This window comes from Tachyglossus aculeatus, chromosome 3 (genome assembly GCF_015852505.1).
Source record: "Tachyglossus aculeatus isolate mTacAcu1 chromosome 3, mTacAcu1.pri, whole genome shotgun sequence".
Lineage (NCBI taxonomy): Eukaryota > Metazoa > Chordata > Mammalia > Monotremata > Tachyglossidae > Tachyglossus > Tachyglossus aculeatus.
Window position 1 is genome coordinate 21,755,511 of NC_052068.1, and position 24,922 is coordinate 21,780,432.

Here is a 24,922-nt window from a genome sequence, read left to right on the forward strand (position 1 = left end):
TATATGTTGCCAACTTGTACTTCCCAAGTGCTTAGTACAGTGCTCTGCATACAGTAAATGCTCAATAAATACGATTGAATGAATGAATGAATGAATGACACTCCTGCTAGCCTACGCATGTATTGCGCTCCAGGCCCCAGCAGGATCACGACCGGCAGGGATGAGAGAGTAAATGGCACTGCTCAGGCCAACAGCACTTTCATTCATTCTTCTCTCTGTGAAATCTCAGGATCCTGGCTAGTCCAACACTTTTTTTTTATGGCATTTAAGTGCCTACTATATGTCAAACACTGTTCTAAACACTGGGGTAGATACATGTTAATTAGGAGGGACACAGTCCTTGTCCCTCATTGGGCTCACAGTCTAAGTAGGAGTGAGAACAGGTATTTAATCCCCATTTTACAGTTGAGGAAACTGAAGCACAGAGAAGTTCAGTGACTTACCCAAGGTCACAAAGCAAGCAATCGGCAAAGCTGGGACTAAATCCCAGGTCCTCTGAGTCCCAGACCCAGGCTCTTTCCACGCTGCTTCTCTTGATAGGAAATTCTATAATTTGGATTGAAGGGACGGCAACTGGCTGAGAAGACTGGGGGAGGGGGACGGAGAGCCTTGACTGTTGTGCTGACCTGTGGACACCCATTCTCAGATGGGGCCACCCAAGGGCAGTCTGGACTCTTGAGCAATTACCCAATTAATTTGCTCCAAAGAGAAACCCAAAAGGATACTTTAGGCTCCCAAAGAGGGATTTGGGTCTGAATTATTAAACTGGGCTCCTCCATGGAACAAATCAGCAGGACAAATGACCAATCTTCCATTGGTCCTGTACTTCGTGTGAGAGGTGCCAGCCACTGGGACAAATCAGGTAACATGAGCCCCAGATGGAGGGAAGGAACCTGATTAGCTTGTATCTACATCAGTGCTTGACACATAGTAAGTAGTCGGGGGTCATGGGTTCGAATCCCGGCTCTGCCAATTGTCAGCTGTGTGACTTTGGGCAAGTCACTTAACTTCTCTGTGCCTCAGTTCCCGCATCTGTAAAATGGGGATTAAGACTGTGAGCCCCCGGTGGAACAACCTGATCTCCTTGTAACCTCCCCAGCGCTTAGAACAGTGCTTTGCACATAGTAAGTGCTTAATAAATGCCATTATTATTATTATTATCAAATGCTATTATTATTATTATTAGACAAGGGAATGAGGCTGATGGGTCAGAGAGGAGGTTACTGGCTGGGGTGGATCCAGGAGGGGATGAGAGTTTGGGGGATTCTGCAGCTCAAGGATGCTGAGTTGCTCCCATTTTGCTTTGCCAAATAGGGTTTGTGTGTGTGTGTGTGTGTGTGTGTGTGTGTGTGTGTGTGTGTGTGTGTGTGTGTGTGTGTGTGTGTGTGATTCTGAGGTATGTCTGTGCCTACGTAGGTGGAGGTGAAAGGGAACCATTGCCAATTACAAATATGAAGCCCCCACAGGGTGCTTGATAGACGAATGATTTACTGTTTGGGGAGTGGGGATTGGAGCTAATCTCTGCCCTAGAAAAGCAGTTTGGAAAACCCTGTTGGTTGACTGAGTCTCTGGAGAGCCTTGAGGAGGAATTTGATGTGGCCCAAACCACCTGCTCAGTGAATGAACATGGAAGACAGATTGGAGGGAAGACAGCCTGGCTACAGGCAGGGCTGGGGCGGGAGTCTGGGAATCTCAAGAGGAGGAACGTGCAGCCGTTCGGGCAGGAAGTGAGGAGGGCCTGGGCAGGATGTTTGGTTGAAGGAGAAGAAGGAGCTGTTTTGGAGGAGCGGGCTTCCTGTGGCAGTGATTGAAGGAATTTGAGAATAATAATAATAATGGCATTTATTAGTGCTTACTAAGTGCAAAGCACTGTTCTAAGAGCTGGGGAGGTTACAAGGTGATCAGGTTGTCCCACGTGGAGCTCACAGTCTTAACCCCATTTTACAGATGAGGGATGAGGCACAGAGAAGTTAAGTGACTTGCCCAAAGCCACACAGCTGAAAAGTGGCGGAGCTGGGATTTGAACCCATGAATTCTGATTCCCAAGCCCAGGCTCTTACCAGTGAGCCACGCTGCTCTTTCAGAGAAGGGACCAGCGGTACGTTTGTGGGACTGTGTCATGCTTGTACATCCTCAGCACCTGGGTGTGGACCTGGGCACGGACCCCAGGCTGGGAAGTGAGCTGGAAAGGGTACGTGGGGGTGCTTGTGGACTCTCTGTAAAATCATTGCAATCCCTTCCCTGAAACATGCCTGTCACCTGTGTCTGGTGCCCTGCTCCTAGTGAGGTGAATAGGTCTAGGGAGGCGACCCCAATTTCAGTGATACCTGGGAAATAGGGGGTCAAGAGGACTCCCAGTAGGAATCTTGTCATTCTGGGAACCTTAAAATGGAATCGAGGGACCCAGCCCGGTCACACGGGCCGGACAGAAAAGGGTTAAGGCAGCCCCAAGCAGCCAAGCTGTGGGGCAGCAGCCCAGTTGTTAGCTCTCCTCACTGCCTGTCACTGTGTGCTCAAAGCCCACCATCTGCCGTGGGGACCTTGGGAAGCGCCAGAGTTGCCCGTGCCAAGACTCAGGGTGGTGCCCCGGAGACCTGAGTAAACACACCAAATTGTGCCTGAGAATCGGGGGCCTCGTTTAATCTGCTCACTGCCAGCAGCTCAATCAGCCAGGGCCCCTGAGGGAAGGGGATGGGGAAGCTGTCACTGAACTGGGGATGGGACGGTCTTCTGTGGGGAGGAGGGGGGGCAGGGCTCCGGCCGGGGAAGGGGGTAGCCAGGTTCTGGAGAAGCTGCTCCCAGCACGGCCCTGGCCAGCCTAGTAGGGCAATGCTCAAGTTCTGGGGTCCTGGGGAGATGAGGGAGAGACACATCTCAGTGATCAGAGGCCCAAGGCAAGTGATACTTTATTAGCCAGAGAAGAAAAGTAGAGCCTCTGTTAACGAGCAATTGATCTTCTGCAATTAATCTGGAAGTCGTGAATAAGCTTTTTGCAAGGCACCTAATTAGTAAATCTGGTGCCTTCAAGGGGTGATTACATACGGCAGGATTGATGCTTTTGTTAATAATTATATTTTAAAAGACGCTCAGTCACAGCTCTCGCCTTTTATTAAGAGTAGCTGGAGCGTTCCTGGGGCAGGACTGAGGGGTTCTGGGAACTAAGCAATTAGGTAGGATATTTCCAGGGACCAGAAAGCCCTTGCCCTTCCTCCCCATCCCCTCTGGCTGAGCCAGCTGTCCTGGTCATTCCAGGACCAGGGCTCTTCCGGGCCTAGAGACAGCTCTCCCCTAGGAGAATTTACCTCCAGCCTCCTTTCCCTCCTATCAGCCCCTTTTTTGAGCACTTAAGAAGGGCAGAGCACTGTGTTGGGCATCGAAGGATGAAAGTCAGTGCTACGTACTGACTGTGGGCAGAGCACATACTAAGCTCTAAGTGGTAAGTGGTATTTGTGGTATCTGTTAAGTGATATTTGTTAAATGTTTACTAGGTGCCAAGCACTGTGTTAGGTGCTGGGGTAGATACACTACCATCAGGTCAGACACAGTCCCTGTCCCGCACGAGGCTCACAGTCTCAGTAGGAGATAAAACAGCAATAAATAATAATTGTGGTATTTCTTAAGCACTTGCTAGGTGTTAGGCACTGTACTAAGCACTGAGGTAGGTATGGAATAATTATAGTGGACACAGTCCCTGTCCCACATGGAGCCCAAAGTCTTACAGGTATATCATCACCATTTTACAAATGAGGAAACTGAGGCATAGAGAAGTGGAGTGACTTGCCCATGGTCCTAGAGCAGGCAAATGGCAGAGCTGGGAGAAGGACCCAGGGTCTCTGACTCTCAGGCCCCTGTTTTTTCCACTAGGCCTGCTGCTTCCCACTCCATCTGATATTTTGGAAGCTTCTTACTTGCTCACACTCTATTTCTCCTTCTTCTTCCTACCTCCTTCGCCCTAGCATGAACCATCAATCAATGGTATTTACTGAGTCCTTACTATGTGCAGAGCACTGTACTAAGCATTTGGAGAGTACAATATAACAGACTTAGTAGACACATTCCCTGCCTGTAACTAGCTTACGGTCTAGAGGAGGGAACCATGCCATCACTGGGTCAGACCAGTGGTTCACGGAGCCCAACGCTTGCAGAAACTGTGTGATTATGATGGCTCTTCTTGATTTTAGTTTGGGAGAGCACCTCCTCCCTCTGAATCTCTCCTGAGCTCTCACCTCTCCCTCCCAGCATGCCTTCATCTCCTGGCTCGTTATCCTCAGAGAAGGGGTGTCGCCCTGTTTTCCTTGGTCAGGGATGGAGTTGCGGGAGACACCAGAGCCTACAGAGGAAGGGGAGATACCCACCGGAAGAGGCGGTTGATGGAAGAACCCCGGGAGGCAATGTTGTTGAAGAAAACCTCCAGCTCTTGGTCGTTATCGAAGTCGGCTGCAATGACGGTGCGGACTGGAGAGGGCATGGAGAATTTGGGGGTGGCGATGTCCTGGGCAGGCAGAGAGGGGTCACGGGTCAAGAGGGTCCAAGGGGGTCCCTCTCCCACCCACCATCTCTAGCAACAGGGCACCAGTGGCCCCTTTACCCTTGTTAACGAGCTGGGGCAAGATGAGATTACAAAGTTGTCCCCTGCCCGCTTGAGGAGAGGGTGAGCTCTTTTCTTCCCTGGATCCCTGACCTGCCCTCTGCCAGAGAGGTGGGGGAATCTCGTCCCCGCTCAAGGGGTGGGGACCCTGCAGAAACCAGCCCCTGCCACCTCAAACTGGGTTTTCTGCAGGCTCTGTTTGGGTCTCACTCAGTTTTCTTTTGTTTTCTTTGGCTGGGTCACTTGGGATGAGCACCAGTCCTGCCCCATGGGGCAAGGCCCAGGATGTAGAATAGCCGAGTTGGGATACCAGAGGTCTGGGAGAACCAGCCCAGGCGCTGGACGGGGGGAAAGCTGGACTCTGGTCGAGGGGAGTCAGCACTAGAAGACTGATGGGTCTTCATGGCATCTCAGTCCCGGATGCCCTCTGTCCCAAGACGGCCATTTCCCTGAGGAAATCTCCAGGTGATCGAATCCCACCATGGGGCTCAGTGGAGCTCAAGTCTACAGACTCTCTGCAAGCCACTTTGGAGTAGTGCTAAATGCAACCCCTCCCAGGCTTTTCCTCCTTGGGCTCCTCTTCTGCTCTGCTGCTCTCTCTGATGGCCACTCTAATGAGCCTGAGGCGGGGATAGCTGGCAGTCTTCCAGCCAGGGGAAGGCGGGACCCTGCTGGGAAGGCCAGGGGAAGAGGTCACCCTCCATCAGCCTGGTAATGAGGCTTATTGAGAGGTTTGGGGCTTCCAGCAGGGAGAAGACTGGTCAGGGCCACAGGAGGCAATGAGCTGGATAACAGGCAGCCCCCCCACAGCAGCCATTCTCCCCTGCTCTGGCTCTTACCTCCATGGATGCCTCCTGCCCACCCTGGCGGCCCCTTGGGCTCGTTTCCCAGAAATCTGGCCCAGTCTCATGGCCCAGCAATGCAGATGCCCTTCCAGCTTCCAGGAGTCCAGATGGGAAATGCAGGAGAGGGTGGGAACAGTGGCTTCTGCAGCCTCAGTCCTTGCTCCTGGGAACTAAGCCTCTCTGAAGATTGCACTCAAAGATGCCTTACTGAATGGGTGAGGACATAGTGTGATGGCTACTGTTGAGGTCTCATTGATTATCTGCTCTGAGAGAGTGGTTGCCTCCTCCTTTCCCTACCAGTTATCTGGCAATGTCGGCCACTGGGCACAGGAGGGCTGGGTGAGAGAGTGTGGATAACTCAGCACAAGCCATCCCCACTACTACAAAAACAATTCAAGTGTATGCCCTGCTGGCTGTGGGGCATACTTTTACTCTTTTAATCACTTGTGTTGGAGAAATGCTCACCTGAATGGCAAGGGACTAGAAAAGAGACCAGCTGTATTTTCATGGGCACTGTGCGCCCAGAATTCTCCCTGCGTGATACAGTTCTTGTGTCAGTAGTGTTATCTTGGAACTGAAGGGCAACGCTGGTATTGAACTGTGGGTTGCTTCCAGAGCAACCTCCCATCAACTCCCCACTCCCTTCCCCCGCCCCACCCGGCCCCAGGTTCTCTTTTCCCTCCAGCTGTCCCTGCTGTCCCTGTAGGATGGCCTGTAAAACTTCATGATTCAGATGGAATCCAAGTCCTGACATCCTGCCCAATGCTCCAGGCCACTGGTTTTCCAAATGCATTCCAAACAGTGATAGAACGTGCCTGAGGAAGGTTGCAGGAAAGTGGACCCCCTCCCCTGGGTCAGCAGACTGCCCCACACTCAAGTCTGCCCAGGGACCTTGGTGGGGCAAACCTTTGGAAAACTGGCATCAAAATGTCTCTGGTTCCACAGGCCTGGGGAACAGCCAGGCCCTTTCTCAGTCCCCAGAGCAGGTAGTGGGACTCTAATATTCTCACCCCACTAGAGAGGCTTGTGGGACTGACTTTACCATTCTCAGGCCCCAGAGAAGGAAGTGGGACTCTACCATTCTCAGGTGGGGTAATAGGGTGAGGGAGGAGAGAAGAGGAATCCAGAAAAAGGGAGGTCCGCCTTCTTACCCGGAAGCGGGCTTTCCCGTGGCTGCTCATCTGCAGGAAGAGGCGATGTGGCCCATTCCAGTTGCCATAGACGATGTCCACTTTCCCGTCGCGGTTAAAGTCGGCCAGTGCCACCCCTCTTCCATGCTGGTGAGGGTCATCTACCCCTGGAGGGGATAAGGGGGAGGGATGGGGAATCCAGGACAGGAGTCTTTATGTATTATACATGTTTTGGACAGAATCCTCCTGACATCTCTGCCGCCAGGCTGGAGAACAAGTCTCCCATGATGCAGTTTATCCCAGAGGCGGGGCCTCATTCCCAGTAGCTAATAATAACAAAAATAATAATAATAATAATGATGGTATTTGTATGGTGCTTACTATGTGCCAAGCACTGTTCTAAGTGCTGGGGTAGATATAAAGTAATCAGGTTGTTCCATGTGGTACTCACAGTCTTAATCCTCATTTTACAGACTAGATAATGTAGGTATAGAGAAGTTATATGGCTTGCCCAAGGTCACTCAGCAGAAAAGTGGTGGAGCCTGGATTAGAACCCACTTCCACTGACTCCCAAGCCTGTGATCTTTTTACTAAGCCACGTTGCTTCTCAGCGTGCCCATCCTAGCTCTGCTTCCTCATCCAGCAGCAGGACAGGGACAAAGAGATGGGAGTGGGCACAGGCTACCAGAGTCCCCAACTCTGGTGCCTTTGGAGAATCTTTGGAGCCTGAAGAGGCAAGTTGATGACAGAACCAGGTGAAGGAAATGGGTAATAATAATAATTGTGATATCTGTTAAGCCTTACTCTGTGCCAAACATCATGCTAAACCCTGGGGTAGAGTCGGGAGAATCAGACAGATAACCAGTTCCTGTCTCACTTGAGGCTCACAGGCTAAGGGGGAGGGTATTTAATCTCCATTTTACAGATGAGGAAACTGAGGCACAGAGAAGTTAAGTGACTTACCTAAGGCCACACGGCAGGCAAGTGGCAGAGCCAGAACTAAGGCCCAGGTCTCTGCTATTCTCAGTGGGCTACTGAATAACAATAATAATAATGATGGTAATTGTTAAGTAACTGAAGTAGTTACTACAGTCAGACCAGGTACAGTTCTTGCCGACACGAGTCAACCAGCAGTTCCCTGGAGAGCCTGGTCAGCATTTTAATCAATCAATCAATAAATAAATCAATCGGATTTATTGAGCGCTTACTGTGTGCACAGCACTGTACTAAGCGCTTGGGAAGTACAAGTCAGCAACACATAGAGACAGTCCCTACTCAACAGCAGGCTCACAGTCTAGAAGGGATTTTAAGGGATCTATAGTTCACCTATTCACGCACTGGTGTCCTATAAAATATAATAATAATGATGATGATGGCATTTATTAAGTGCTTACTATGTGCAAAGCACTGTTCTAAGCGCTAGGGAGGTTACAAGGTGATCAGGTTGTCCCATGGGGGGGCTCACAGTCTTAATCCCCAATTTACAGATGAGGGAACTGAGGCTCAGAGAAGTTAAGTGACTTGCCCAAAGTCACACAGCTGACAATTGGCAGAGCCGGGATTTGAACCCTTGACCTCTGAGTCCAAAGCCCGTGCTCTTTTCCACTGAGCCACGCTGCTTCACTAGACAATGAGAAGTGCTTCACCTGTCCCAGAACTTGTAAACTGCTCTGTAAAGCTGTTATAGTGGTGTCAGTCTCCTCCTCTAGCTTGCTGTGGGCAGGGAACACATCTACCAACTCTGTTGCATTATACTCTCCCAACCACTTAGCACAGTACCCTGCACACAGTAAGTGCTCAATAAATACCACTGATGATGATGATAAAGCCCTAGGACCGGCCTGTCGGAATTATGTCAGCTGGTGAATAGAATGCACCCTTCTAGACTGTGAGCCCGCTGTTGGGTAGGGACCGTCTCTATATGTTGCCAACTTGTACTTCCCAAGTGCTTAGTACAGTGCTCTGCACACAGTAAGCGCTCAATAAATACGATTGAATGAATGAATCATGGAACTGAACCAATGCCTGTTCAGTAAGTGGGTCAGCAGCATGGCATAGTGGTTACAGAGCACGGGTCGGAGAGTCAGAAGGTCATGGGTTCTAATCCTGGCCCCGCCACTTGTCTGCCGTGTGGCCTTGGGCAAGCTACTTCACTCTTCTGTGCTTCAGTTACCTCATCTGCTAAATGAGGATTAAGACTGTAAGCCCTATGAGGGATAGAGACTGTGTCCAACCCGATTTGCTTGTATCCACCCCAGCGCTGAGTACAGCTCCCAGCAAATGCCATAATTATTATTATTATCATTGAGTCATGAGGCTGGAGGCAGACAAGAATATAAAACACCTGGGGCAGGAAATAATGATAATTATGGTATATATTAAGTGCCTATTTTCTATGTGCCAAAGCACTATGCTAAGTACTGGGATGGATACAAAATAGATAGAATCCCTGTTCTGAATGGATAGAATCAGGTAAAGTGTGTATCTTATCCCCATTTTACAGATAAGAAAACCAAGACTTGGAGAGGTTAATGACTTGCCCCAGGTCATACAGTTGAACAGTGGGATTAAACTCAGGTCTTCTGTGTCCAGCTCCCATGCTCTTCCTCCCCCTCCCCATCCCCATCCCCCGCCGCCTTACCTCCTTCCCCTCTCCACAGCACCTGTATAGATGTATATATGTTTGTACATATTTATTACTCTATTTATTTATTTTACATGTACATATTCATTCTATTTATTTTACTTTGTTAATATGTTTTGTTTTGTTGTCTGTCTCCCCCTCCTAGACTGTGAGCCCGCTGTTGGGTAGGGACCGTCTCTATATGTTGCCAACTTGTACTTCCCAAGCGCTTAGTACAGTGCTCTGCACACAGTAAGCGCTCAATAAATACGATTGAATGAATGAATGAATGAATGCTCTTTTCACTAGGCCACAGAAATGAAGCACAAGGCTACTGTGAGGTAAACGGCCAAGGGTGACTGCTTTAGAGGAACTAAAGGTACTGTGGTCAGATAAGATTTCAGAACCTGGACTCAAGCTCAGGCTTGGTTACAGAACCAGGGCGAGATGAGGGTTTCGTATCTGGATTGGATTTTATCCTCTTTTGACCCTGATTGATTCAACCTTGTTATGTAACGTCACACTGTTCAATTCCAATTACTGTTTATGATTTTACTTCATATTTGAACAACCTTTCTTCAGCTTTTGTAAAATTGTTTTCCTCTCCCTTGCAGGGAAGCCTGCACATCTTATGTTCTTAGAACTCCCAACCAAATCGGGGTCCCACTATCCAGGGACGTCATGAACGATGAAGTTCTGGGACATAATCAGTCTCCCGGTATCAAAGCTATGTTCACCTCAACACAGCTACCCTGTGTGGGACAGGTGAGTTGAATGAGCAGAAGCAGGACACCCAAACAACGACTATATGGAGAGCTGAAACTGGGAAACAGAAAGTAAGCAGGAGGGAGGAACTGTTCTAAGGACAAGGTAAAACAAAGCCTCAATCAATCATATTTATTGAGCGCTTACTGTGTGCAGAGCACAGTACTAAGCACTTGGGAGAGTACAATAAACAGATTTGGTAGACATGTTCCCCGTCCACAAGGAGCTTACAGTCTAGAGGGGACAATGTTGCATTCCAGCTGAAAACTGGGTGCCAGTTGTTGAGAATAGATCAGCATGATAGGGCACAATGCTACCAAGGAAGGAGTGACTCTTTTTTTGAGCAAAAACTTGGTAAGGGGTGAGAGACGAGACGAAAGGAAAAACAGAACCAGTCTCTGCAAGCAACTAATATACCAACACAACAAGGGGTGATCTTTTTGTGTACACAGTGTGGCCGGGAATGTGACTGCCACATTGAACTTTTCAGCCTCACGCACATTCATAGGTGAATTTCAGTCAGTAGTGTCTTTGAATATGAAGTACAACTGAATATATATATACATATATATATAACTATATATATATGTATATATATATATATATATATATAGTTTCTCTCTCTCTCTCCATATATATACATATATATTTATGTCTAAGGAAAAGTTAGGGTTCAGTCTCAGCTTTCCAGGCACAGTTGTCAGCCCCACTGAGGAGCAGGGCCAGACAGCAGAGCCTTAACTGATTCCAGGGGCTTGAGGGGGCACCAAACTTGGAACCAGAATATGGTGGTTGCCATCTGCCTGTGTAATCTTGGGGAGCTCTAGCAGGCACAGATTCCTGCAGGAATGTGGGAGGCTGGAGATCCAAAGAGTACAACACACCCCAGTGGTTTGAACAGAGGTGTTGTTGGCTGCCGTAGGCAATAACAAGCCTTGGCAAACTGTAGGAGAGCCCTTTGGGAAGGGTGGGAGGAATGTTAGCCGAAGGATCCCTGGATTATGGCCCAAACCGCCTAAGCAGATGGCTTAGAGAAGCAGTATGGCCTAGTGGAAAGAGCTTGGAGTCAGAGGACGGGGATGGCTAATTCTAGTTCTGCCACTAGCCTGCTGTGTGATCTCAGGCAAGTCACTTAACTTGTTGGTGCCTCAGTATCCTCATCTGCACAGTGCCTCTTCTTCCTCTTTCTTAGACTGTGAGCCCCATCTGGGACAGGGACTCTGTCCGACCTAATTTTCTTGTACCTATCCTGTGCTCAGTACATAGTAAATGCCTAACACATGCCGCAATTACTATTATTATTATAACTTGAGGATAGAGCCAATTGAGTGAGATGGATTTCAAAGGGCTCTCTCTCTCCGGGTTTCGGGGCCCTTTGAAAGAAAGCACGAGCAGGAAAGGGGGAGGCTTGTAGGTATGGGAGCCTTAAGGTCAGATGGGCTGCTAGGATCGATGGGGACCCACAGACTTCGGGGGCAGAGCTACAAATTGGAACCAGGATCTGGAAAAGCCAAAGGCCTCGTGAGCCACAGAGGTGAAGTGATACCAGGGGTGATACCAGGGGACAGAACAGTTCACTCAGGGGTGGTAGGAACAGCACTGGGGAAAACTAAACAGCAGGGAAGCAGAGTGGCCTAATGGATACAGCATAGACCTGGGATTCAGAAGGACCTGGGTTCTAATCCTGGCTCCACTACTTGTCTGCTGTGTGACCTTGGGCAAGTCACTCAAGTTCTCTGTGTCTCAGTTCCCTCATCTGTAAAATGGGGATTAAAACTGTGAGCCTTATTCATTCATTCATTCATTCATTCATTCATTCATTCAATCGTATTTATTGAGCGCTTACTGTGTGCAGAGCACCGTACTAAGTGCTTGGGAAGTACAAGTTGGCAACATATAGAGACGGTCCCTACCCAACAGCGGGCTCACAGTCTAGAAGGGGGAGACAGACAACAAAACATATTAACAAAATAAAATAAATAGAATAAATATGTACAAATAAAATAGAGTAATAAATATGTACAAACATAAATACATATATACAGGTGCTGTGGGAAGGGGAAGGAGGTAAGGCGGGGGGATCGGGAGGGGGAGGAGGGGGAGAGGAAGGAGGGAGCTCAGTCTGGGAAGGTCTCCTGGAGGAGGTGAGCTCTCAGTAGGGCTTTGAAGGGAGGAAGAGATCTAGCTTGGCGGATGTGGAACAGGGACTGTGTTTAACCGGATTATCTGGTATTCATTCATTCATTCAATTGTATTTATTGAGCACTTACTGTGTGCTACTAGGCACTTGGAAAGTACAATTCAGCAACTAACAGACACAATCCCTGCCCACAACGGGCTCACAGTCTTGTATCTATTCCGGTAATTAGTACAGTGCCTGGCACATTTTAAGCACTTAACAAATACCATAAAAAACACCAAATTTGCCAGGAGGGCTTGCAATGAGGAGAGAAGGAGTGCATATAGTCTCCAGGATTAATATCCCGTTCTTTCTCCAGTGAAATTTCCCAGCCCCAGTGTCTGTGGCCTTCTGCGCTGGCCCATTTCTCTCCCATCTATGAGGCACTCTGACAAGGAGATAGGTCCCTTTCACGGGAATAATAGGTGCCAGGGCTGCACTTTGCGGCAGCATCTGTTTGGGTGATAAATGCCCTCTTGACATGTCTTGTTAAAGCCCTGCAATCATTCTGACTTTCAATTACGGGGAGAGCACCTCTCTCTTCCTCTCCCCTCACTCTCCGCTGCCTGGCCTGGTTCACCGCTCGCCTCTGTTCTCAACTCTTTAGCACCCTTAACCAAATCTCCTGGGGTCTGGGAGCGGGTTTTATGATTTTTGGGAAGCAGAAGAATGAGCTGTCAAAGGAAAGAGCTGGATGAGTTTCTTCAGCAGGAGAATGAGGCTCTAGCAGGAGGGTTTGGTGATGAGCTGTGGGAGAACTCTTAGATTGTGAGTAGGGTGGCCATTTGTCCAGTTTTATACCAGATGGACTGGTTTTCAGACAGTCTGTCCCCTCAGCAGCCACCCTAATTGTGAACTGCATGTGGTTCAGGGACTGTGAGCCCACTGTTGGGTAGGGACCGTCTCTATATGCTGCCAGCTTGGACTTCCCAAGCGCTTAGTACAGTGCTCTGCACACAGTAAGTGCTCAATAAATACGATTGATTATCTTACATCCACCCCAAAGCTTAGCCCAGTGCTTTGCCCTTAGATAGTGCTTAATACTTTCTTGAAGAAATCAGGGGCTGGGTCAGGTCTGCCTTCTCTGGCTTTGCACAGAAGTGGAGATAGAATGGCAGGTAGGAGGGAGAAAGCTGGGCCTGGGAACTTTTTGAGGGAGGAGAGTCCCACCATAATAATAATAATGATGGTATTTGTTAAGCGCTTACTATGTGCAAAGCACTGTTCTAAGCACTGGGGAGGTTACAAGGTGATCAGGTTGTCCCACGGGGGCTAGGGATTGTGGATTCTGGGGGCATGAGTTGGCCTCTCTCCCTACAAGCCCAACATGCTCTTCCTGTTGCTTCAGGTCAGCAGCTGGGTCCCTGCTGCCAAGAAGGATGAGAAATGGGGAGAGCAGGAGGGGCAGGACCAGTGGTTAGGGGAGGGAGAGGGGGTAGAGGGAGGTGGGCACTAGGGGACACTCACCGACACTAGCAGCCACATCGACGAAGGTGCCATCCCCCCGGTTGCGGAAGAGGAAATTGGGGCCGTTTTCATTGTCACAGAAGATATCCGAAGCGCTGTCGCTGAGGATGGGGCCCACGCTGACTCCACGACCTCCTGGGAGACAGCAGAGGGTCCCAAACTGAGAGGTAAAAACTTCGCTTTGGCCCCCACGTGGAAAAGAGTTTCAACTCCCTTCTTCTCCCGGAGTCAGCACACGAGTACCCACAGAGTCAGCAAACAAGTACCCACAAGGCCATCAAGGAGGTTTTCTCCAGTTGGGCATCACTGTGGGGTGCTCTCAGCTGAGCAAACACTGTGGGAATCAGCTGAGCCCGGGAAAATCATCCCAGCCTGGGCCCTGCTCCACCCCACCTCAGAATTTGGGAAATGGAGCTGTCTGGCTCATTAGTACAGGTAGCCCACTTCACCACTGTTCTGGTGAGGAATCTAGACAAGTCTTAGAACCATAGGAGCATTAGCCCACACAGGGCCTCCCCTCCCCCTCCAAAATTCCCCAGCTTTCCTCCATCATCCCTCTCAGAGCTGGAGTGGAATGTTTCCTTGGCCAACAGTGGGTGACTGGTTGTACTGGCCAATACCAGCACCACAGATGCCAGATATAATAATAATAATAATAATAATAATAATGGCATTTATTAAGCGCTTACTATGTGCAAAGCACTGTTCTAAGCGCTGGGGGGATACAAGGTGATCAGGTTGTCCCACGTGGGGCTCACAGTCTTAATCCCATTTTACAGGTGAGGTAACTGAAGCACAGAGAAGTTAAGTGGCTTGCCCAAGGTCCCACAGCTGACAAGTGGCAGAGTCGGGATTCGAACCCATGACCTCTGACTCCAAAGCCCGTGCTCTTTCCACTGAGCCACGCTGCAACCCAGGTCACAGGAAGTCCTGGTGCTCCCAGGTACATGGGCCCAGATCAAAGTGGGCCTGAGAAGAGTGTGGGACAGCCCAGAGCCATCCTGGGAGATGTATCTGAAGGTCTGTTTGTGGAGGGGGAAGGAAAAAGAGAAGGATTTCCAAATCTTTCATAAACAAGAGCTCAGAGCCCTGGCTCTGGGTCACCCCATCCTCTACATTTGGAAAAACTGAAGTGCCCAGTGGGGGAGACGTCTTGCTTAAGGGGACTACAAGCAATTGCAAAAAGAACAGAAAGAGGAGCCAGTGTGGTCGATCTAGCCAAACACTACGCTTCATTGTCCACCATCTCCCCAGGTGGGGAATTAGGGAGGAAATTGGGGAATTGATGCAGGAAAGAGCTGAACCCACTCTTGGGTTCCTGGCAAAAAGCACCCATCAAGGCTGCCCACCTTGGGGGCTCAGATGCATCTGGGATGGAAGGGCAGATCAGCCTTCAATGCTCTCCAGGGAGGCTCTCAATCACTATCTCCTCCCTCACCTCCGCCCTTCCCTATCCCTCCCAACCTTGCCTTTCCTTGCTCAGAGACATGGTGGGCCATCAAGGGGGCCACTGACTGATCCCTTTTCCCTCTCTGCCCTTCCCTCTTCCCTCTTGTCTCTCTGTCTTCTTTTTTCCCCATCACTTTTCTGTCTTCCTCTCTTCCCCCTTGCCTCTTTTCCTTCCTCTCTTCATCCTTTCTTCCCTTTCCCCTCTCTTCCCCCCTTGCCTCTTTTCCTTCCTTTCTTCATCCTTTCTTCCCTTTCCCCTCTCTTCCCCCTTGCCTCTTTGCCTTCCTCTCTTCATCCTTTCTTCCCTTTCCCCTCTCTTCCTTCTTACCTCTTTTCCTCTTCCCCCTTGCCTCTGTCTTCCACTTTCCCCCATTGCTTTTCTGTCTTCCTATACCTTCCTCTCTTCCCCTTGCCTTTTTGCCTTCCTCTCTTCTCCTCACCTCTCTGTTTTCCTTTCTTCCCTTTCCCCTCTCTTCCCCCTTGCCTCTTTGCCTTCTTTTCTTCCCCCTCTCCTTTCTGCTTTCCTTTCTTCCCTCTCTCCTCTCTGCCTTCCGCTTTCCTCTTTTACCTCTCTGCCTTCCTCCCCTGAATTTATATGAATGCTCGTGGAGGCTTGAACTCTCTGGTGCCTGGACTCAGAAAGTAGAGTGGAAGTCTTAGCCTTACTTAGACCCTCTGAAATCCTGGTGGCACCCAGGGACTATGGGCACATAAAGACATTATTTCTGCATCCTCCTGCATCTTCCAATTTCCTCTATGCTACTGGTCCCAAGCTGGGATGCAGTCTCTTCATTCTCTGCAAAGCAGGTTATTTCCCTTTTGAACAAATTTCTAAATCTCTCTAATTAACTAATTGGGTTGGGTTGAAGACTCCTGCCATTCATAAGCTGTAATTACTGGAAATTGCCATGGTAACAACACTACTAATTAGTGGCAATTTATTGCCATAGAAACAAGACCACAACAGAGATGTTACTCACAATTTATTCATTCATTCATCCAATCATATTTACTGAGTGCTTACTGTGTGCAGAGCACTGGACTAAGCACTTGGTAAGTACAAGTCGGCAACATATAGAGACGGTCCCTACCCAACAACGGACTCACAGTCTAGAAGGGGGAGACAGACAACAAAACGAAACATGTAGATAGGTGTCAAAACCGTCAGAATAAATAGAATTACAGCTATATGCACATCAGTAACAAAATAAATAGAATAGTAAATATTCAATGGTATTTATTGAGCACTTACTGTGTGCAGAGCACTTTACTAAGCGCTTAGGAATTCTGTTTTGGAGAGTTCCAAATGGGATCAGGGAGCAAGTGAGTTTGAAATTCTCAGATCCGGAGGTCCTCCCAGGCTGGAGGAAATGGGCCTGAGTTTTTCTAGGAGTCGTGGCTGATCTGACCCATTTCCTCAAGGGCAAACTAATCAAGGGAAACTCAAATTTCAGCCAAAGCCCTGCCCATACTCTGAAGCCTCTGTTTCTCACAGAATCCTCAGGGAGCAAGCCTACTGTCCCATGGAAATAAACCTCATGGAAGCCTAGCGGGATCACGTTAGGAAGGCTTCTACTTCTGGTTCACAATGTAGCACTCTAGGACTCAAGGGCAGTAGTCTTGAGTTAGTTCAAACAGGATAGTTTTTCTAAGAGATTAAGGGAACTGTGGCCTCAGGGCAAGGGTAAATCAGGCTCCTCTTCCTCCCCCAGTCACCACAGTGGAAAGAGGAGCTGCTCTGCTCTGTGAGGGTAATGGCAGTCATCTCCAGGTTGCAAGGAGGAGGAGGAGGATGAGGAGGGGCCACAGGGGAGAAGGAAGTGCCTGCATCTTTTTTGGGGGTTGGGACCGGGAAGCTGCGTGGCCTGATGGAAAAAGCATAGGCTTGGGAATCAGAAGACCTGGGTTCTAAACCCAGCGCCACCACTTGTCTGCTGTGTGACCTTGGGCAAGTCACTTAATTTTTCTGAACCTCAATTCCCTCATCTGAAAAATGGGGATTAAGACTGTGAACCCCATGTGGGACAGGGACTGTCTCCCACCTGCTTATCTTCTAGACTGTGAGCCCACTGTTGGGTAGGGACTGTCTCTATATGTTGCCAACTTGTACTTCCCAAGCGCTTAGTACAGTGCTCTGCACACAGTAAGTGCTCAATAAATGACTGACTGAATGAATGAATGAATCCACCCCACTCTTAGTACAATGCCTGGCATATAGTAAGACCTTAACGAATACTATTGAAAACAAAAAGGAGTCCCTAGAAACCATGCTTGGGCCAGCCATGGTTCTGCCAGACAGGTTGCCCAGTTCACCACTGAGAGGCCATACTCCAGAGGGCTTTTTGACCTCCCTGTGAGTCAGTCCAATCTCTGGGAGCCATCTGCGGGTGCTGAAGCACTGCACTGTCCTCCTAACCTGGCAGAGTCCCACTGGGTCCGAGAGGCAACCCAGGGCATGGCATCGGGGGCCGGGGGATCAGGACCAGTGTTGGAAAAGTCGGAAACACCATCCAACAGGCAGAAAGACAGACTGACATCAGGGACCCCAGGGAAGGCTGAGGAGGGCATCTCGAGGTATGTGTGGCTCCACTCCGAGCCACCTGCTCCCCGCTTTCATAAATTGAGATTGGGTGTGAAGTTTGATTCTGGTAAACCTGGCCAAAAAATGGAATTATAACAGGAAAATTAACTTTAAAATCGTTAAGTGGTTCAGTCAGACGTAGCCAACTGCAGACTCCTTCATTTGACTGGAATCTTTGGCTAGAGACTTTCCTCCTACACGTTCACATTAAGAAAAGGCCAGACTCAGCTACTGGTCAGTCAATCAATCAGTCAATGGTATTTTTTGAGCACTTGTCTGCCCAGGACTAAACTTAGCTTGAGACAGTACAACAGTGTTGGGGGACACGATCACTGCTCTCAAGGAGTTTATAATCTAGTGGGGGCGCGCACACACACACACACACACACACACACACAGAATTTGCAATGATTTCTACAAGGTTAACAGCACAAAACACAACTTGGAATTCGTCATCCAATTAACAGCATTTATTGAGCATTGCTCCTGTGCATGTGTGTTTACCCCAGAACAGTGTTCACAACACAGTCATATATAGTCCTCTAGACTCTACACTCATTTTGGGCAGAGAATGCGTTTACGGACTCTGTTCTTGTGTACTTTCCCAAGTGCTTAGCACAGTGCTCTGCACTCAGTAAGCGCTCAAGAAATACCACTGATTGATATAAATACAGGACCGGTTATAAGCATGTGCATACACAGAGTCTGCTTCACATATACGTAGCCATGCACACAGAGGGAATGACACTGCAGTAGAACATAGAATTGACAGCCCCAGGAGGCTTTGGCTCACAGGTGGAATGGTAAGGGCAAGCAAGGGTCTGGGGGCTTCAGGCAGGGTCAGAGGGCTTTGGGGCTTTTAGGAATGGCTTGTTGGGGGACCCCAACTTGCTAGAGTCCTGGGCTCCCCAGGGGAACAAGGACCTGGAGGTGGCCTAGTGGAAGGAGATGGGTAGCTGAAGGGGGAGGGTTTGGAGGGGAGTTAGAAGGCTGGGAAGAAGTGGGTAGGAGACTGTGATCCTGTTGTTGGGTAGGGACTGTCTCTATCTGTTGCTGAATTGTACTTTCCAGGTGCTTAGTACAGTGCTCTGCACCCAGTAAACACTCAGTAAATACGATTGCATGAATGAATGAATAAATGAAATGCAGCAGCAGCAGCAGGAAATTCCCTGGGCAGGGAATTGCAGCGATGCAATGTCTCTGCTGCCAGGGCCTCTGTGAATTCATCCTAGCGGGCCCAGTCTGGTTTCAAGACAGCAGAGCAATTTAAAGACCAAAGACATTCCTTCTATGTCCAGGCTCCAGAACCCAAGCCATCCAAGCATGGGCGTATCTCAACAATCACCACTCATCTCACCTTCCCCATTTCTGGCTTCTGCGGGCGGCCCAGGAAAAGCTGGGGGAAAGGGGAAGGTCTCTGCCATTACCTCCTCTTTCCTCCTTCCTTCCGGACTCTGCAGCATCTTTCTGCCGTACCTGACTGCAGTGGCTGGGAGGAGCAGGGGAAGGGACCTCTCTTTGATGCCTTTCCTGGACTCAGCTGCTGTTTGGCAGGTACGAGGGGAAGAATCTTTTCCAACGTTTCTCTGCCGTGGTGGACGAAGGGGTTGGGAGACAAGAGTCTTACCCCATCCCTACTCCCACCTTCAGCACCCTCCTCCCCAGATCTTCACATCTGCCTGAAGAATAAAGGAGAGGGTCCCTGATCTCTTGGGGCCCACCCCTACCTCTCTCTGCTGAGTCTTCCTTGCGCATCCTCTTTGCCTCTGCCCTTGGTACCTCCCCGGAGTGACATTGACAGGGAGCGGCAGGGAGGCCCCAGCTGGGGCTGTGCACATCTCTGACTCCTGGCATAATGACTTCCTATAAATCAGGCCCGGTCGCCCCTTTGTTCTGCTTCGCTCCCAGCCAGCAGCTCAACGCCCCGCCCGACACCATAAATCCACCTTCATTTTCTTTCTAAATTTCTTTTAAGGCTTCTTTAATCACCGCCTCGCAGCTGGGACAGATGCTTCTGGAATGGAGGGTGCCCAACCCCTGCTGCTCAGCCCCATCCTCGGGTGTGGGCAGGAAGAGTGTGGGGATACAGGTCTTGGTCAGTGGATACTGGGGTGCGGGGACCTTGGAAGACTGATAGGGCGTGAGAGGGAGGGATAAGTCAGTCGGTCATCTTATTTATGAAGCGCTTACTGTGTGAAGGCCCTGCTGAGAGCTCACCTCCTCCAGGAGGCCTTCCCAGACTGAGCCTCTTCCTTCCTCTCCCCCTCGTCCCCCTCTCCGTCCCCCCCATCTTACCTCCTTCCCTTCCCCACAGCACCTGTATATATGTATATATGTTTGTACATATTTATTACTCTACTTATTTATTTATTTATTTTACTTGTACATATCTATCCTATTTATTTTATTTTGTTAGTATGTTTGGTTTTTTTTTTCTCTGTCTCCCCCTTTTAGACTGTGAGCCCACTGTTGGGTAGGGACTGTCTCTATATGTTGCCAATTTGTACTTCCCAAGCGCTTAGTACAGTGCTCTGACATAGTAAGCGCTCAATAAATATGATTGATTGATTGATTGATTGAAGAGCATTGTACTAAGCGCTTGGGAGAGTACACTATAACACTAGACACAGTCTCTGCCCACAGTGAGCTTACATTCATTCACAGAACAGTGCAGCGCAGTGCATTGCACATAGTAAGCGCTTAATAAATGCCATTACAAAAAAATTCGTAAAGCGTTCCATATTTTTACGATCGAAGGAAGTGAATTCTTCCCTGGGGCTGGGGGCTTTTCCATTTCTGTGGGGCCCCTGCAACCCTTCTAGACTGTGAGCCCGCAGTTGGGTAGGGACCGTCTCTATATGTTGCCAACTTGTACTTCCCAAGGGCTTAGTACAGTGCTCTGCACACAGTAAGCGCTCAATAAATACGATTGAATGAATAAATGAATTCATTCAATCGTATTTATTGAGCGCTTACTGTGTGCAGAGCACTGTACTAAGCTTACAGTCTAGAGGTATAATAATTGTGGTTTCTAAGTGCTTACTACGTGCCAGGCACTGTACTTAGCGCTGGGGTGGATTCGGGCAAATCAGGCTGGACCCAGTCCCTGTTCCACGTGGGGCTCACCGTGGTAATCCCCATGTTACATAAGAGGTAACTGAGGCACAGAGAAGTGAAGTAACTACCCAGGGTCACACAGCAGAGCTGGAATTGGAACCAGGTCCATGCTTTATCCACTACGCCACGCTCAGTGGAGGGTTTCTGGCTGTGAAGCCAGAGGAGGAGGGAGGAGGGAGTGTTCCTAAACACGCCCCTACCCCCCAGCAGAATCCCCACCTTGGACACCCCACATTGTCACTGCGGCTTAGTGGAAAGAGCACGGGCTCGGGACTCAGAGGACGTGGGTTCTAATTCCGCCAACACCACTTCTCTGCTGGCCACTTAACTTCTCTGTACCTCAGTTACCTCATCTGGAAAATGGGGATTAAGACTGTGAGCCCCATGTGGGACAACCTGATTGCCTTGTATCTACCCCAGCCCTTAGAACTGTGCTTGGCACATAGTAAACGCTTAACAAATACGATATTATTATTATCATCATCACCATCACTATTATTATTATTATTATTATTATTATCCCGGAGGACTTGGGGTGCTGTCTGCGCTCAACGTCCCTGGAGGATGCTCGGCGGTTGTAGGAGGGTCGACTGGGTTTTCATTCTAGAGAAGCAGCGTGGCTTAGTGGAAAGAGCCCAGGCTTGGGAGTCAGAGGTCATGGGTTCTAATCCCGGCCCCGACACTTGTCTGCTGTGTGACCTTGGGCAAGTCACTTCACCTCTCTGTGCCTCAGTTACCTCATCTGTAAAATGGGGATGAAGCCTGTGAGCCCACGTGGGACAACCTGTTCACCTTGTATACCCCCCAGTGCTTAGAACAGTGCTCTGCACATAGTAAGTGCTTAGAACAGTGCTTTGCACATAGTAAGCCCTTAACAAATACCAACATTCTTCTTCTTCTTCTTCTTCTTCTTCTTATTATTATTATTATTCTAGACTGTGAGCCCGGTTCCTTCTCCAGCCCAGTCCGCACCCTCCACTCCTCTGCAGCTAACCTCCTCACTGTGCCTCATTCTCGCCTGTCCCGCCGTCGACCCCTGGCCCACATCCTCCCCCTGGCTCAGAATGCCCTCCCTCCGCACATCTGCCAAGCTAGCTCTCTTCCTCCCTTCAAAGCCCTACTGAGAGCTCACCTACTCCAGGAGGCCTTCCCAGACTGAGCCCTCTTTTCCCTCTCCTCCTCCCTACCCCCCATTCATTCATTCATTCAATAGTATTTATTGAGCGCAATATTGTGCAGAGCACTGTACTAAGCACTTGTGAAGTACAAGTTGGCAACATAACCACCTCCTTCCCCTCCCCACAGCACTTGTATATATATTTGTACAGATATATTACTCTATTTTACTTGTACATATTTACTATTCTATTTATTTTGTCAATGATGTGCTTCTAGCTTTACTTCTATTTATTCTGATGACTTGACACCTCACCACACGTTTTGTCTTGTTGTCTGTCTCCCCCTTCTAGACTGTGAGCCCATTGTTGGGTAGAGACCGTCACTGTATGTTGCCGACTTGTACTTCCCAAGCGCTTAGTCCAGTGCTCTGCACACAGTAAGCGCTCAATAAATACGAATGAATGAATGAATGTTGGGTAAGGACCATCTCTCTTTGCTGCCGACTTGTACTTTCCAAGCGCTTAGTCCAGTGCTCTGCACACAGTAAGTACTCAATAAATATGATTGAATGAATGCAAGAATTATGGCTGGAATGTTTCTCTGGGTGCCTTACTCTTAAAATCCTGAGGTCCGGATGCAGATTTGTGTCTCATAAATGGGAAGCTTTGGTTCCTCAGTACTTGAGGAAAAGAGGAGGAAAGGAAGACTCCTCTCCTGCTCCAAGTCACTAACAGTCAATCAATTGATGATTTTTATTGTACTCTTACATTCTGGGCAGAGCATGGTACTAACCGCTTGGAAGAATAGAATAGAATTGATAGACACAATGCCTGACCTGAAGGAGTTGACTATCTAGTGTGCGGGGGAAGGAGCTGGGGTGGGTGGGGAGGGGGAGAACAGATAGATAGATAGATAGATAGATAGGTAGATAGATAGATAGATAGATAGATAGATAGATATTCATTCATTCAATCTTATTTATTGAGCGCTTACTGTGTGCAGAGCACTGTACTAAGCGCTTGGGAAGTACAAGTTGGCAACATATAGAGACGGTCCCTATCCAACAGCGGGCTCACAGGAGAGAGAGAGAGAGAGAGAGAGAGAGAGAGAGAGAGAGAGAGAGAGAGAGAGAGAGAGAGAGAGAGAGAGAGAGAGAGAGAGAGAGAGAGATTGAATCTAAATTTCAATCAGAGAAGCAGTGTGGCTCAATGGAAAGAGCATGGGCTGTGGAATCTGAGGTCATGGGTTCAAATCCCGGCTCCACCAATTGTCAGCTGGGTGACTTTGGGCAAGCCACTTCACTTCTCTGTGCCTCAGTTCCCTCATCTGTAAAACGGGGATGGAGACTGTGAGCCCCCCGAGGGGCAACGTGATCACCTTGTAACCTCCCCAGCGCTTAGAACAGTGCTTTAGCACATAGTAAGCGCTTAAGAAGCAGCGTGGCTCAGTGGAAAAGAGCCCGGGCTTTGGAGTCCGAGGTCAGGGGTTCAAACCCCGGCTCCGCCAATTGTCAGCTGGGTGGCTTTGGGCAAGTCACTTCACTTCTCTGGGCCTCAGTTCCCTCATCTGGAAAATGGGGATGAAGACTGTGAGCCCCCGGTGGGACAACCTGATCACCTTGTAACCTCCCCAGCGCTTAGAACAATGCTTTGCACATAGTAAGCGCTTAATAAATGCCATTATTATTATTATTATTATTTATTATAAAATGTTCTTTCCCAGGCGTTTGGGATGGCCACCCGAGGGAGCGCATTCCCCCGAGAGTTAGCCGGATGGCCACTAGATGGCACTGTGACCCAACTGTGTGGCTCCCGGCGGCCTGGCCTGGCCTGGCCTGACGGGCAGCTGCCTCTCTCATTCATTCATCATGGCATTTATTAAGCGCTTACTATGTGCCAAGCACTGTTCTAAGCGCTGAGGAGGTTATAAGGTGATCAGGTTGTCCCACGGGGGGCTCACTGTCTTCATCCCCATTTCACAGATGAGATCACTGAGGCGCAGAGAAGTGAAGTGACTCGCCCGAAGTCACACAGCTGACATTGGTGGAGCCGGGATTTGAACCCCTGACCTCTGACTCCAAAGCCCGGGCTCTTTCCACCGAGCCATTCATTCAATCGTATTTATTGATCGCTTACTGTATACATATCTATTCTATTTATTTTATTTTGTTAGTATGTTTGGTTTTGTTCTCTGTCTCCCCCTTTCAGACTGTGAGCCCACTGTTGGGTAGGGACCGTCTCTAGATGTTGCCAATTTGTACTTCCCAAGCGCTTAGTACAGTGCTCTGCACATAGTAAGCGCTCAATAAATACGATTGATGATGATGATGATGCAGAGCACTGGACTGTGAGCCCACTGTTGGGTGGGGACCATCTCAGCACCGGCTTTGGAGTCAGAGGTCAGGGGTTCAAATCCCGGCTCCGCCACTTGTCAACTGTGTGACTTTGGGCAAGTCACTTCACTTCTCTGTGCCTCAATTAACCTCATCTGTAAAATGGGGATGAAGACTGTGAGCTCCCCGTGGGACAACCTGATCACCTTGTAACCTCCTCAGTGCTAAGAACAGTGCTTGGCACATAGTAAGTGCTTAATACATCTGTACTAATATATATACAAGTGCTGTGGGGAGGGGAAGGAGGTGGTTATGTTGCCAACTTGTACTTCCCAAGCGCTTAGTGCAGTGCTCTGCACACAGTAAGCACTCAATAAATACGATTGAATGAATGAATGACGAAGCACTTGGGAAGTACAAGTTGGCAACATATAGAAACGGTCCCTACTCAACAACAGGCTCACAGTCTAGAATGGGGAGACGGACAACAAAACAGAACAAGTAGACAGGTATCAAAATCGTCAGAACAAATGGAATTACAGCTATATGCACATCATTAACAAAATAAATAGAATAGTAAATATGTACAAGTAAAATAAATAGAGTAATAAATCTGTACAAATATATGCAAGTGCTTTGGGGAGGGGAAGGAGGCAGGGTGGGGGGTGATGGGGAGGAGGAGAGGAAAAAGGGGGCTCAGTGTGGGAAGGCCTCCTGGAGGAGGTGA

The 24,922-nt window shown here is 49.0% G+C and overlaps 1 protein-coding gene across 2 annotated transcripts in view; it reads right to left on the reverse strand.

The window, feature by feature from the left end:
- CRTAC1 (cartilage acidic protein 1) overlaps window positions 1-24,922 on the reverse strand; it is a 188,312-nt gene that overhangs the window by 18,206 nt on the left and 145,184 nt on the right. For both annotated transcript variants that reach the window (XM_038743651.1, XM_038743650.1), the window contains exons 6-8: window positions 13,598-13,732; window positions 6,585-6,730; window positions 4,356-4,492 (exon numbers count right to left, since the gene is read on the reverse strand). In XM_038743651.1, coding sequence (XP_038599579.1) covers window positions 4,356-4,492; window positions 6,585-6,730; window positions 13,598-13,732 — 418 coding nt within the window. The remainder of the gene's footprint in view (window positions 1-4,355; window positions 4,493-6,584; window positions 6,731-13,597; window positions 13,733-24,922) is intronic.